Raw genomic sequence first — 14324 nt, 5'->3', positions numbered from 1 at the left:
GAAACAAAAGTTGCAAAAATCCTCCCAACACCACCGCCTTATTAATAGTAGTGATAGAAACAGGTTTTCAGTTCATGCCAATTATATCCTGAGCCTCCGTGTATGGCTTCCCTGAATGCTGTGTGCGGACCCAGGAAAGCTCCTACTCACCAATGCTTTGTCCATCATCCCAGAACAGCTGACCTTCAGCTCTCCCATTGTCATCCAAAGCAGCAATCAATCCCATATATTTCTGTCGGCTATTAAAAGAAAAGTTATTTTTCTACAGACTGCAGGTTGTAAGAATGAAAGACAGCTTCTTTGGAAAATATATAGTCATCCAGAAAAAAAGTAAATGCATTAAAAATACACCTAAATTCTAAAAGCAGATGAGATCAAATAAAAGATATTTAAAAGCTAACAGAATAAAATGCTTATATTTTAATGAAACATTCAATACAACTTAAATCTCCAAAAATCAAATACATACATGTTACTTACATACATATTATTAGTAATATAAGAAGCTTCTCCCTCCCGCCAAAAAAAAAAAAAAAATCGTTTAGCAGCTTCCAGATTGCTGTAGAGTACAATGCAGAATGCTTCTTCTGCATTCACAACTTTCCATGGCCTGATACTAACCAGCTTGATTTTGATTCACTTTATCTCCTTTATCAGTGCTCCAGTTAAACTCAGCATGAATGGTTTACTGCCCTCCAAATTTAGCTCATTTTTCACCTTTAGTTCTTTAATCCTCACAGTATATCCCTTTCTCTTGTTTTCATACATTCAAATTCTGTTATTCAAGACTCAGCCCGGAGCTGAAACCATGATTTTTATAGCACAAGAGTGAAAGCTAACTTCCACTAACTTCCACTTACTAACCACTAAGTAGCGGTTACTACTCTTGTTACGTATGTCTCTCTTGACATGACATGTTCTATTGTGTGTGTGTGTGTGTGTGTGTGTGTGTATAATTTCTCTTGAGTTCACCAAAGTAGACCTCAGGATAAGTACTAAAACTCTGGGTAGACATCACAAATCATAGAGCTCACTCCTATTCCTGAATTTTTAAATGCTGTGGAGAGAGGTACATGATGGTACCCTCGGGAAAACGTACTTTGAACCTTTGACACAGAAGCTACAGATTGACTTCATGAACTCATTCTCCCCCAGATCCCTCCTGGAAGGTACTCTCAGAATCAGATTAATGAAACTGTCCGTATTTAGTTTATCCTCCATCGAGGTGGGCCAATTCCAAAAAGGCTGCCTCGTTATGGAAGAGTGAGGCCAATAAACACCACCCTATCCCTTACCTGGACTGAGTGTTCATCGCAGGTTCTTGCCAAGGCAGGATGTAGCCTCCTCTGACATGAATGTTGATATGGTCCAAGGGAGCCTCCAGGACTTTCCACTCACCTGTTGATTCATTGCCCGATCCCTAGAAGGGAGAAAGTAGGCAAGGAATGATGACGAGAAAAATAGATGAAATCAGTGCCTGCTTTAGGAGAAGTCCTTCCTATCCAAGAAAATCAGCAAAATACTGCAAATCGAAGCAGAAAATCTCTGGTTTTCAGCTTTGCTAAAACCTCTAAAAATCTAGCCTTTTCTCTGTATTGTCCAGAAAAGGTAGGTGGTTGGGGATGAGTCAATGTAACATAGGCATCAGATTTTCTAATATTAATGGTTTTATGGATAATTTTATTTAAGCAAACTTTGCATGGCTGAAAGGCTGAAACTTACTGCCTTAGAAAATATGTGCTTGGAAGTCAGGAGAAAGTTCCAGGCCCCTCTCTCTGCCTGCAGGGACCAACCCAGGTCCAGAAACAATGTTAGTTCTTACCGTGCTGTAGTCATACCAACGGGCTCTGGGAAAGTAAGCCTGGACCTGAAAAGTATTCTGAAACACAAAATCAACACGTCGTTATGAATATGTCAATAATTTGCTTTTAATTTTTAAAATTATCTCTGTAGAAATAAGATTAAAAAGGGAACTTGATTAATGACTTTAAGAGTTGGAAAGGTTTTATTGAGAAAGATCCTAGGAAATTCTTCTTTAAACACAGAGAAACATAACATTTATGAAAAGGTAGATTTTGCAAGGATGCAATATGACAAGATACCAAAATGAGAATCCTTTGTGGGGGTAAAGTTTCCATTAATGGAGATCTTGAAAAACAATCAAGATCTCCCTTAGAAGTTCTAGAAATGCATTTGCCTGAAAACAGTGAGCTGGATAAGACAACCTGTAGGGCTACCCTTGTGGCTCAGTGGTAAGGAATCCAATCCGCCTGACAATGAAGGAGACACAGTTTCAATGCCTGGTCAGGGAAGATCCCTCTTGCCACTAAGCACAGGGCAACTCAGTCTGTGCGCCACGACTACTGAGCCCGTGCTCGAGAGCCCAGAAGCTGCAACCACTAAGCCCACATGCCCTAAAGCCCATGCTCCGCAGCAAGAGAAGCCACCACAATGAGAGACCCTCACAGCACAGCCAGAGAGCAGGCCCCGCTCACAACCACAGCAAAGCCCGCAGAGCAACAATGACCTAGCACAGCCAAAAAAAAAAAAAGATCCATAAAATGCCCTTCCTGTTCTTTAGATTATATGATTGGAGGGTACCTGAGCCACAGTGGAAAACTCACATTTTCCAGCACAGGGCTAATTAAGATGGCAGGGCCCAGCATGAACTGATGGTCTATATCCCATGTTGTGTGTTCCTCTGTAAACCTTAAAGAAAAAATGTAAAAAATATGCCCATATTGTTATGACAGTTGCAGAGGGTTATTCCCAAGACATCCCAGACTTGTCACTGGGGGAACCCGGCTCTACTCACTCATGGAGAAGGGGTCGAACCACAGTGCTGCCCTCAGCGTGAGCCTTATGCATTAGAGTGTAGAGGTAAGGCAGCAGAGTATATCTGGTCTGGAGGACTTTTCTTGAGAACATCTCAAAGGCTGAGTCCCAGGCCACAGGATCTTGTCTCTAAAAGGGTAAAGGAGCAAGTGGAAGGTTACCTCCTCCTTCCTAGCAGTATGAGAAAAGGACCAGCACACACATATGGGCTTTCCTGGTGGCTCAGTGGTGAAGAATCCCCCTGCCAATACAGGAGACGTGAGTTTGATCGCTAATCTGGGAGTAACCCCTGGAGAAGGAAATGGCAACTTACTCCAGTATTCTTGCCTGGGAAATCCCATGGACAGAGGAGCCTGGCGGGCTATAGTCTATGGGGCCATAAAGAGTCGGATTTAGCAACTAAGCACTCACACACAGGCACATATCCCATATGTAGGTTCAGTTCAGTTCAGTTCAGTTGCTCAGTCATGTCCGACTCTTTGCGACCCCATGAATGGCAGCACGCCAGGTCTCCCTGTCCATCACCAACTCCCGGAGTTCACTTAGACTCACGTCCATCGAGTCCGTAATGCCATCCAGCCATCTCATCCTCGGTCGTCCCCTTCTCCTCCTGCCCTCAATCCCTCCCAGCATCAGAGTCTTTTCCAATGAGTCAACTCTTTGCGTGAGGTGGCCAAAGTACTGGAGTTTCAGCTTTAGCATCATTCCCTCCAAAGAAATCCCAGGGCTGATCTCCTTCAGAATGGACTGGTTGGATCTCCTTGCAGTCCAAGGGACTCTCAAGAGTCTTCTCCAACACCACAGTTCAAAAGCTGTGTAGGTTATAACTTCTAGCTTCCTCTTTCCCTCCATCTGCCATCTTTATAAACTGGAGTTCCTTGCTTCCTTTTCTTTCCATGAACCCTTCAGGATGGGGTCTAGTCTTGCCCCTGCACGTGTGTAGAGAGAGATGGGTCTCCATACAGCACTGACGTAACTCAGTGAGATTTAAGTAAAATACAAACCCATCATTTCTAAAAGCAAACGGAGCCTCTTTTTATTTCAGCTCCGTAGGGAGCCATAAACATTTCTCCTCATAGGCATGAATAACCCAAGAGATGGGAAAAAGTATATTCTTGAAAAATGGTTGGTAGTCTGGGCTTTTGAACTCTGTGGATTTTCCAAGCACTGGAGTTGCTGGTGATTTTATAATTTTTCATCATACAAATAAGTACGATGTTCTTGAGCATTAAGAAGTGGTGGGGTTTCCCTGATGGCTCAGTGGTAAAGAATCTACCTGCCAGTTCGGGAGACACAAGTTCAATCTCTGATCTGGGAAGATCCCATATGCTGCGGAGCAACTATGCCAGTGCACCAAAGCTATTGAGCCCGTGCTCTAGAGCCCGGGAGCCACAACTGCTGAGCCCAAACTGCTGCAGCCACTAAAGCCCACAGGCCTAGAGCCCATGCTCCACGACAGCAGAAGCCTGCACACTGCAGCTAGAGACTAGACCCTCCTCGCCGCAACTAGAGAAAAAGTCCACACAGCAATGAGGGCCCAGTACAGCCAAAAATAAACAAATACGTAAGTAGAATTACAAGAGGAAGTCGTGATGTGAGGACACGGAACACCCACACCGTAACCCGCTTCCCTCACCCTGGTCCCGAATGTGTTGTGGTTCCTGGAAAATGGATAAAACGCCCCCAGCTGCATCCAGCGAACACACATCTCATACTCAGCATCTCCAAAGAATCCACAGATGTCTGCTCCTGTCTGAGAAGATGCAAAATCAGAGCATGTTTTAAGTGGGACTTCGTGGGTTTCAGACACACCGAAATCTGAACTAGGGGATTCATTATGGCCCCAGTAGGACTTACATAGGAGATTCCAAAGAGACTGCATTCCATCATGCCTGCGGGGAGAAGATACAGCTGCATTGGACACGGGAGAGCAGACCGTGGGAAGGGTAGGTTTGACCTGTCTCTTCTGTTCCACATTTGAGAGCTCTGAGCCGCTCGTGGTGAAAATGTCAAAAGACGGGTGTGCATTAAAACTCACACACACACACAGAGCACTCAGATCCCGTGGCTTTCACTGACCGCATGGAGGATAATTAGACATGACAACCCCGCTGAGGAGCACTCCAGCCCCCTCCCCCCCTGGAGAGGCCCCAGGATGAGAGCCCACACACCAATGATTGACTTCTTCAGCTGGTCCCACGCGGCCGTGTTGTCGCCCAGCCAGTGTCCTCCCCAGCGGCCAGAAGAGGGGAAAGTGGAGCGAGTGATGACGATCCCTCGCTGTCCCGTCACCTCCTGCACGGCTCTGCTCGGAGGGGGACAAGGGGGCGAGCTGAGGGTGAATTTGAGGCTGGACAGTTGAGGGACTTTATCATAAAGAGTAGCTGCAGCCTGGAGTGTAAGGCAGCAGAGTGCTGCTCCATTTTAAGCCAGAAAGCATCTGCTATTTAAGTGATGCTGACAGTCCCAATCAACTTCCCAGCAGAACAACTGCAGATAGAGCATCAACTAAAATATGGATTTCTTTTTCTTTAAAAAAATGTTTTAATTAAAAAATGCTATCTTATTTTGGAATATAGTTGATTAACAATATGTGGATTTCTTTTCTTAAAAAAATTAATTAGCTGTCTAGGTATGAGGAGGGCTGGGGTAAGATAGATATTCATAGAACAATTACTCTATCCCAGGTATTGTACCGGTCATGTTCATATGTGCATCTCACAACCCTGGCCTCCTTTTACTGTCAGGAAACTGAGGCTCAAAGGAGAGAGATAATTTGTCAGTCATTTAAAGAGCAACAAGGTAGATCTGGTACCCAAATAAAACTATATATGACTACAGCTCCCTTTGGTAATATGCTCTCTGCTAGGCTAATCCTCAAAATGCAGGAAAAACTTTGCACAGAGGGATAAATACACATAAAAGATGTTTAAATATTTATCAATGGAAGGTCAGTCTTCTGTAAGATGCTTTAGCTCAAAAATGAAAACAAGATATGAGAGAAAAATCAGTGGAACAAAAGAGAAAATCTACTGATAGATGCTGATGTATGATGTAATCCAAATATTTGCTAAAGAAAGCATCACATCAATAGGCAGAGATAAAGTATTCAGTAAGTGACAACAGGAAAATAAGTTAGCTATAGCGGAAACAAATCCATTTAGGTCACTGCCAATATTTTACACAAGTCCAAAAATGGACAGGGATGCATCCACACACACACACACACCAGTGAGAGGTAATGAAGGCAAGAAATAAGGCAGGGGTATCCCCAGTGGCTCAGCAGTAAAGACTCCTCCTGCAATGCAGGAGTCATAGAAGATGCAGGTTCGATGAAGATCCCCTGGAGGGGGACATGGCAACCCACTCCAGTCTTCTTGCCTGGAGAATCCCCATGGACAGAGGAGCCTGGTGGGCTGCAGTCCATAGGGTTGCACAGAGTCGGACATGACTGAGGTGACTTAGCACATACACACAGAATAAGGGTGGATGCCCGTGATGCAAAGAACTTTGTCCCTGGCCATGTCAGAACTCTAGACACTTACAGCCATGGGAAGAAATGAAAATTGTCTTTCTGGCCAATGACAAAAGCACACTCACTCGTACGTGGGTCTGGTCTGGGCCCAGCCATAAAGGCTGTGCACGTCGTAGTGGCGCACCGGTGAGCCATCGGGCAGCACCTGCTGGCTCTCCATGCACAGGGTCTGGCTGCTCAGGCCCTGGTCCCGGGCCTCCAAGTCTGGGAGGAAATGCAGAGTTAATTCTTACAAAACCTGATTTGCACATTCACCAGAAATGCCCATCATCTTCACATTTCTCGACTTCAGCCAACAACCTCGTTACCAATAACAGCTCCAGTTTTAAGAATTTTTTGTTATCAGGGTCCTGTGGCTGCTTAATTAATGAAAGGTAAGAATAGGGTATGGAGCCAGGAAGGGAACCCTTCTGTTTGCTCCAACTCCAATAGCCACAGGGGGCTGCCAGAGTCCAGTTAGGACACGAGAAACCCCTTTGTGGTTATGATCGTCTCTTCCACTAGATGGTAATGTTCTCAAGGGAACAGGTCCTATTTCATCACTGCACTAGTACTGCTAAAGCTTTCTGATTTGTCATCACTTATCTGATACACAGATATTAAATTAAGGAAAGAAGGAGAAAAAGGCAGAGAGGAAGGAAGGAGAAAGGAAGGGAGGAAGGGAGAGAGAAAGGGAGGAAGGAGCTAGTGAGCAGCAGGAAGCCTAGCAGTGGCCCACAATTCAGGCAACGTGGAGTCCACGAATTACTGGGACAGTGCTCTTCATGAAGGGAGTCACTTCCTTCCCTAGGCAAGAGTTCAAGCAAGGTACGAGTTCAAGGCAAGGAAAGAGTTCACCTTGTAAGGTGTTCAGCTCCTAAGACACCTTTAAACCCAGGGCCCATTGACATTCTGTTCCTGTTTTTACCATGGGACAAACAGGGAGTATCTTTCGTGCAGGTTCTGTGAACACGGGGAGAAGGAGTTGACGGAGCTAGACTTCCATCATCTAGTCAAAAGAGTGAAGTGTGTATGTAGGGGGTGTGTGCGTGTGTGTATGGTAGGTGTATATGTGTGTCTTTGTGGTGCATGTGTAGTATGTTGCAGGGTGTGTGATGTGTGTGGTGTGTGACATGTCTGTATGTGCACGTGTGTGGTGTGTGTGCAGTGTAGTGTGTGGTATGTATGTATGGTGTGTGTGGTGTGCAGGGGGTGATTGGGAGTTTCAGTTATCAGTCCATACTCATCACTATAACCAGATGCACATTGTTGCTTGGTTTCTTTCATACCACATCATGCTATTGTTTCTATGCTTGATTAGTTGTTTATTTGCACTTATTCAAAGTTACTCTATTTGGGATTTTACGTCAGATTTAAAAGTGTTTTCTTGCCAAAATTAGGCTTCACTTTAACAATAACAGGAAAATTTGCAAGGCTTTTGAGCAGAGAAGTAATTTGGTGAAGACATCATTTTACATACATGGCACATAGGGTGGATTATTAAGAATTTCATTTCTGCAGCCCGTGACAGATCCATTCACAAAGTTTGATGGTTCATTCATGTTCTGCAATGATATAGCAAAAATTAAAAAAAATTCTGTGGGTCAGAGGCAACATGGACCTTCCTATAGATGACACTGACCTCACAGAGACAAGGTCAAATTTACACCAGCTGGTTGCATCACTGACTCTGTGTAATCTCAACCCAAAAGGATTCTAAGAAATCATTTTGGTTTAAGAAGAGTGTTAAACCTCTAGTTTACTTGGCATTTTTAGACCTGTGAGGATTGGCTTATAGTAACAAAATACTGAAATTAGGCTGGAATCATGACCTAAGTAAATCTCCTTTTGATTCATCTCCCCACACAAGCCCATCTTTTCTGTGTGGATGACTCACTTTTTATCTGTGGCTAATGGTTATCATAATCTCCTCATTATCAATAGTTTAGATTATTGATTCTGACATCAGCATAGACCTAAAACTAGGAGAAATCTCTAACTTTCTATAGGAGATACGGTCCTAAAAAGTTGTAGGTAACTCAGAAACAATCTAGAAATCAAATACTACTTGCATAGATCTATTACTTAAATGTAAGAAATAGCAGTTCCCGAGGTGAATATTCACAGCCTACATTATCAATGGAAAACTTAAAATATTGTATATTAGGTTATCTTAAGTGAAAGTGAAAGTGAAGTTGCTCACTCGTGTCCGACTCTTTGTGACCCCGTGGACTGTAGCCCACCAGGCTCCTCCATCCATGGGATTTTCCAGGCAAGAGTACTGGAGTGGGGTGCCATTTCCTTCTCCAGGGGCTCTTCCTGACCCAGGGATTGAACCCAGGTCTCCACATTGCAGGCAGATACTTTTACTGTCTGAGCCACCAGGGAAGTCCCTGGTGATCTTAAGTAGGACATCCTAAAATGCAAAGGCAAGCTGTTTGGGAGGACTCTTGGCTACTGGAGTTATTTAGCTACACCTTTCTTGCAGTGGAACAAACACCACAGAGCTGTTGGGATCTGTGTTCCTCAGGGCTCGCCCCATCTCTTCATAGTTTGGGTTAATCTGTGTCCTTCTGTGTACCTACTCTGGGTCTGCCTATCCTGATGGTGGCCAGGGAAGCCCCGGGGCCGCCAGTGGGTGGCTGAGAGGTTTGTCTCTGGGTCAATGGCAAGCTTCTTTCAGCCTGGCCCAAACTGGAGAAGCTCTTCAGAGGTGACCTGGAATATGGTCGGGAGCTCAGACCACTGCACAGTGGAGGAGGAAACTGGGGCACTGATATGCTTCCCACTCCTAGAAAAACACCAACAGAGGAGACTTCGAATGTGTGTCCCAGAGACATCTCAGGAAGCCCTGCTCTTAAGCTCAACCAACAAGCGTAGCAAGCATCGGAATGGACCTTTGAAGCTGGCGTTTTCCCAGCTGTGTGATGAATATCAGTTGCCTCTGATCCATGCCTTGCCCACCCCTGGCCCTGCCCTGTATCACACGATGGGGTCTTGGGCTCCTTTAGCACTGGCCTCTGTGTAGGTCTGGCCAATGGAAAGCACTGGCAAGAGGTTAGAGGGTGGGAGCTAAGAGAAGTCAGATATGTGTCCCACTTTCTTTTTCAGGCAGCAACTTGAGTGGTGGCTCATTGCCTTCAGGGACTCCAACTTCCACCAGGCAGTATGTCCCTGGGCAGAAGTATGATTCTCTCTGCTCTTCCTGGTGGTCCCAGCACCTCAGCTCTATAACAGCATCCCTCTCATCCACTCCTCCAGCCCTAGTTTGCTGCTTTAGTAGGTTCTGAGTTATCTCCCTGAGTTTTGACTGCTAATGTTTTCAAAGAAAGGCATGAAAGATGACTTACAATCCACAATCCATCAAACTTCAAGCTCTTCTCTGGCTCTCGAGGGTTTCTGTAGAGCTCTTCTATTTCCCTCTTCCACCAGGCAGCTGTGCTGTTCCGCAAGAAGTCAGGAAAGGCAACATGGGCTTTGTACAGCTGTAAGGATGACACATGCTCTTATGGGGGGGTCTCAGCCTGTCCGGGAAGGGGGGTGCACAAGGACCGGGAAGGGGAGACAAGCAGGTATTTGTGCAAGGCTTTGCCCACTCAGTGTGTGCCCTAACCTCATATCAGTGTCTGCAGCTGCACAGAGTTTACTGTGGACACACACACACCAGGAAAGGTGACTCCATTCTCTCTTTTCCTAGAAGGTTAGATAGTCTTTAAGACCCATTTTAAACATGGGATTCACTTTATGATTAGGCATGGCATCATATAAACAGGAAAATTAGCCATCAGTGTCTAAACAGTCAAACTTCAGAGCACAAGTGCTTTTACTACGTTGGCCATATCAAGGAGATCAGTCATGCAGGGAAATGTGAGCTGCAGTGTGGATGGGATGCTGGATGCCCAAGACTGATGTGGCATCAAGTGCTGAGTCAAGGCCATTGCTCCTTTCAACTGGCCAGCACTTTCTTCTAAATGTAGACGATTCGTTAAAACCCAATCTGTTCATAACCTCTCCAGTGAAAAGATCCCAGACTTTCCTTCATTATTTTTCAAGCAACATTAAGTTCAAACAAAATACAACCCGTTGAAGGTGCACAGGTAAAGGTATTTCATACATGATTCCCTTCTATACAATTCCAGTTTAGCTACCTGTTGGGTTTCCATTCAGGGAAAATTTTGCTTCCAGAAAATTACCCGTTGACAAGTATACTCAACTCAGAGCTACTTAACCAAACATCAGGGTAAAACTCATAAGTATCCAGATGTGTAGAACCATGTAGACAAAAATCTGTGCATTACTGTACCTTAACCTGAGTTTCGAGATCAAGGGACCCATCCACGTTCACATTGGGCAGATCTGGCAAAACCTAGAAAAAAAAGAAAAAGAAAAATTAAAATCTTTAAAAAGCATTGCACACAGACCATGAGATGTTTCACATGTTAGACTCAAATGACATGCATCTCCATACAATTCTGGGGGATATTTGCCATTAATTAAATTGCAAAGTCTGAATATATGAAATTTTGTTAGGTGAATATAGTTTAGGATCTCCTGATTCATTCCATCAGTTTTCAAAATTTTACTTTTGAATGTTATTAACTAAATCCCTTCTGAGCACATCCTCTGTACAATCACTTTGCAAATGATGATTTTTTTCACTGATCTGCCTATCACAGACTTGTAACAAATTTCCCCTTATAAAAAATATATATTAAGTGTGACTCTAAAGGAATAAGATTGATTTCTGTTCACAACCCATACGCTTAGCCTCAATGCTTTTAAGGAGTATCACAACTTACTAGGGACCCCAAGTATATACAGCATTAAAAAATTCATAGTATCAACCAATTTCGTCTATAATTAGAAGGACATTAACTGTATGCATTTTGGACTTCCTTGGTGGCTCAAACGATAAAGCATCAGCCTACAATGCAGGAGACCTGGGTTCAATCCTTGGGTTGGGAAGATCTCCTGGAGAAGGAAATGGCAACTCACTCCAGTATTCTTGCCTGAAATATCCCATGGACGGAGGAACCTGATAGGCTCTAGTCCATGGGGTCACAAAGATTCAGACACGACTTCACTTCCACTTTTCAACTATATACATTGATTCATTCATTCATTCCACACATACTGAACATTTACTACATGCCAGGCTCACTTCTGTAATCTGTACCTGCTGAGCCTTAAGTAAGAAACAGTCCTTGTTTTCTCCACGTTCACAGATGGAACAGAAGCACTAGGTTTCACGTTACACTCTCTGAGAGTCGCAATACAGAAAAGGGAGAACACAGCTGGTCTTGAATGCTTCCTAAGAGTGAACATTTAAGCTGGCCTTGAAGTGCGGGTATTATTTGGGCAAGTTGGGAAGGAAACATTCAAAGGCACTTGAACAGGGCATTAACCCAGAGCAGGAGTGTTGCAGCAAAACAGAAACGAGTGAGCAGCCTCTGGCACATACCAGCCAAACAGGCCTACAATGGTTTTGGTTATTGTTTTAGCTGGTACTACTAACAGACTCTTGAGAAACCTGTACGCAGGTCAGGAAGCAATAGTTAGAACTGGACATGGAACAACAGACTGGTTCCAAATAGGAAAAGGAAGACATCAAGGCTGTATATTGTCACCCTGCTTATTTAACTTCTATGCAGAGTACATCATGAGAAACGCTGGGCTGGAAGAAACACAAGCTGGAATCAAGATGGCTGGGAGAAATATCAATAACCTCAGATATGCAGGTGACACCACCCTTATGGCAGAAAGTGAAGAAGAACTAAAGAGCCTCGTGATGAAAGCCAAAGAAGAGAGTGAAAAAGTTGGCTTAAAACTCAACATTAAGAAAACGAAGATCATGGCATCTAGTCCCATCACTTCATGGCAAATAGATGGGGAAACAGTGGAAACAGTGTCAGACTTTATTATTTGGGGCTTCAAAATCACTGCAGTTGGTGACTGCAGCCATGAAATTAAAAGACGCTTACTCCTTGGAAGAAAAGTTATGACCAACCTGGACAGCATATTCAAAAGCAGAGACATTACTTTGCCAACAAAGGTTCATCTAGTCAAAGCTATGGTTTTTCCAGTAGTCATAAATGGATGTGAGAGTTGGACTATAAAGAAAGCTGAGTGCCGAAGAATTGATGCTTTTGAACTGTGGTGTTGGAGAAAACTCTTGAGAGTCCCTTGGACAACAAGGAGATCCAACCAGTCCATCCTAAAGGAGATCAGTCTTGAATAGTCATTGGAAGGACTGATGCTGAAGCTGAAGCTCCACTACTTTGGCCACCTGATGCGAAGAGCTGACGCCTTGGAAAAGACCCTGATGCTGGGAAAGATTGAGGGCAGGAGGACAAGGGGACGACAGAGGATGAGATGGTTTGATGGCATCACCGACTCAATGGATATGCGTTTGAGTAAACCCTTGGAGTTGGTGATGGACAGAGAAGCGTGGTGTGCTGCAGTCCATGGGGCTGCAAAGAGTCGGATACGACTGAGCAACTGAACTGAACTGAACTAACAGACACTTGTAGCTGGACTTGTCCTTCACGAAGCTAATTACTCTCTGATTCCATATAGATTATACTCTACGCTTAGCATTCTTCTCCTCCTACACTCCTGTAGCATTCTCCATTTCAGAAAGAAGGTCCTGGGCTGATAATTTCAGGGACACCAGACTTGGTTGCTGAGTTGCCTGATGCCAGCTGTGGCCATTTTGAAACTTTGCAGCAGAAAAAAAAAAAAAAAAATCAAGACATTCAAGAGGATATAAAACCTCTCCCTATTCCTAAGAGAGCAGGGCACAATTATTGAGTCACTAGTCCGCTGTTTTTCCCTTTTGCCTGGTAAAAATAATAAAGCTAATCTTTTCTATTTCCTCCAAATGTTGCCTTTGTATTTCTATTCGGCATCGGTAGACAAGAAGCCAAGATTTTGGCAACAAGATGAAGCAGCATGAGATATTTACAGAGCAACCCTGGCTAAGAGCTACTGTCATCCAGAGTCAGGAAGTCCACTTAAAATCTTGTTGCTAAGAGTCGAACAATGAGTATGAGGATTGAGGCCACAAAAGGGAATGAATGGAGATAAGAGAAGGAGATTAATTCATAGCATTCAGTGATTTATTTACATACTGATTAAGCATCCTGGGTCAAAGATGAGAGTGGGTGACTGAGAGACAGATTCCAAAGTCCTTTTCAAAGGGATTCTTTATCTTTGTTAAATGGCCAGTTGGCATGTATAAGGGGTGGGTCATTGGAATACTTCCAGACAGTAAAACAAGGCTCACCGATATTTTAGAGGATTAGACCTGAAACCTTAGCCTTGTTAATGTTTATTGAGCTAATCAGTATCAGACAGATTTCTACTCATTCATAATTTATAAATTACCCAATATATATTGCCAAGAGTTATTGCATCTCTTTTAATCAATTGTGATACTGATTAATTACAGGCACCTTATCCAAAATCTTACCTTTCCCCAGACAATATCGCTGTTGTCTGGCCATTTGATGAACACATCACTTTCCTTCCCTCTGGTAAATGTGAGATACTGGGTCTCATTGCCAGAAATGGCTGGGTCCTGCAGGGAAAGGGTTTAGAACAGCAGACATGAGAAAAATGTCACCAAGAAATCTCCTCTCTAAATTTTTAACAATTCACAGTACAGAAAGAAATGGTGAGAAAGAACTACAACACCACACACACATCCCATGGATAACTGAGAGCAAAAAACTTTATTGATGTTTCTCTATAACATTATTCTTTTATTTTTTTGGCTGCAACGTGTGGCATGTGGGATCTTAGTTCCCCAACCAGGGATCAAACCCACGCTCCCTGCATTGAAGTGTGGAGTCTTAGCCACTGGGCCACCAGGAAGTCCCTCTTTATAACATTCTTGAGGAAAAAGTGTATGCTAATGTTTGAAAACAATTCCTGGAGATAAACCAGGTTAATAAAACATTACTCTCAAGCGGAG

At 43.8% G+C, this 14324-nt stretch overlaps 1 protein-coding gene across 1 annotated transcript in view; it reads right to left on the bottom strand.

Moving 5' to 3' along the window:
- The window catches only part of LOC138439575 (probable maltase-glucoamylase 2), a 96100-nt gene that overhangs the window by 20073 nt on the left and 61703 nt on the right, over positions 1–14324 (bottom strand). Inside the window, exons 33-45 of the mRNA XM_069588598.1 lie at positions 13821–13928; positions 10653–10715; positions 9700–9834; positions 7830–7914; positions 6436–6574; positions 5007–5140; positions 4693–4727; positions 4472–4588; positions 2816–2964; positions 2625–2709; positions 1823–1879; positions 1296–1420; positions 151–239 (exon numbers count right to left, since the gene is read on the bottom strand). Of these exons, the coding sequence (XP_069444699.1) occupies positions 151–239; positions 1296–1420; positions 1823–1879; positions 2625–2709; positions 2816–2964; positions 4472–4588; positions 4693–4727; positions 5007–5140; positions 6436–6574; positions 7830–7914; positions 9700–9834; positions 10653–10715; positions 13821–13928 (1321 nt within the window). The remainder of the gene's footprint in view (positions 1–150; positions 240–1295; positions 1421–1822; positions 1880–2624; positions 2710–2815; positions 2965–4471; positions 4589–4692; positions 4728–5006; positions 5141–6435; positions 6575–7829; positions 7915–9699; positions 9835–10652; positions 10716–13820; positions 13929–14324) is intronic.

The sequence above is a fragment of the Ovis canadensis genome, chromosome 4 (assembly GCF_042477335.2).
Source record: "Ovis canadensis isolate MfBH-ARS-UI-01 breed Bighorn chromosome 4, ARS-UI_OviCan_v2, whole genome shotgun sequence".
Lineage (NCBI taxonomy): Eukaryota > Metazoa > Chordata > Mammalia > Artiodactyla > Bovidae > Ovis > Ovis canadensis.
The sequence above is the reverse complement of the archived record's forward strand: the minus strand, read 5'-3'. Positions and strand labels throughout refer to the sequence as shown.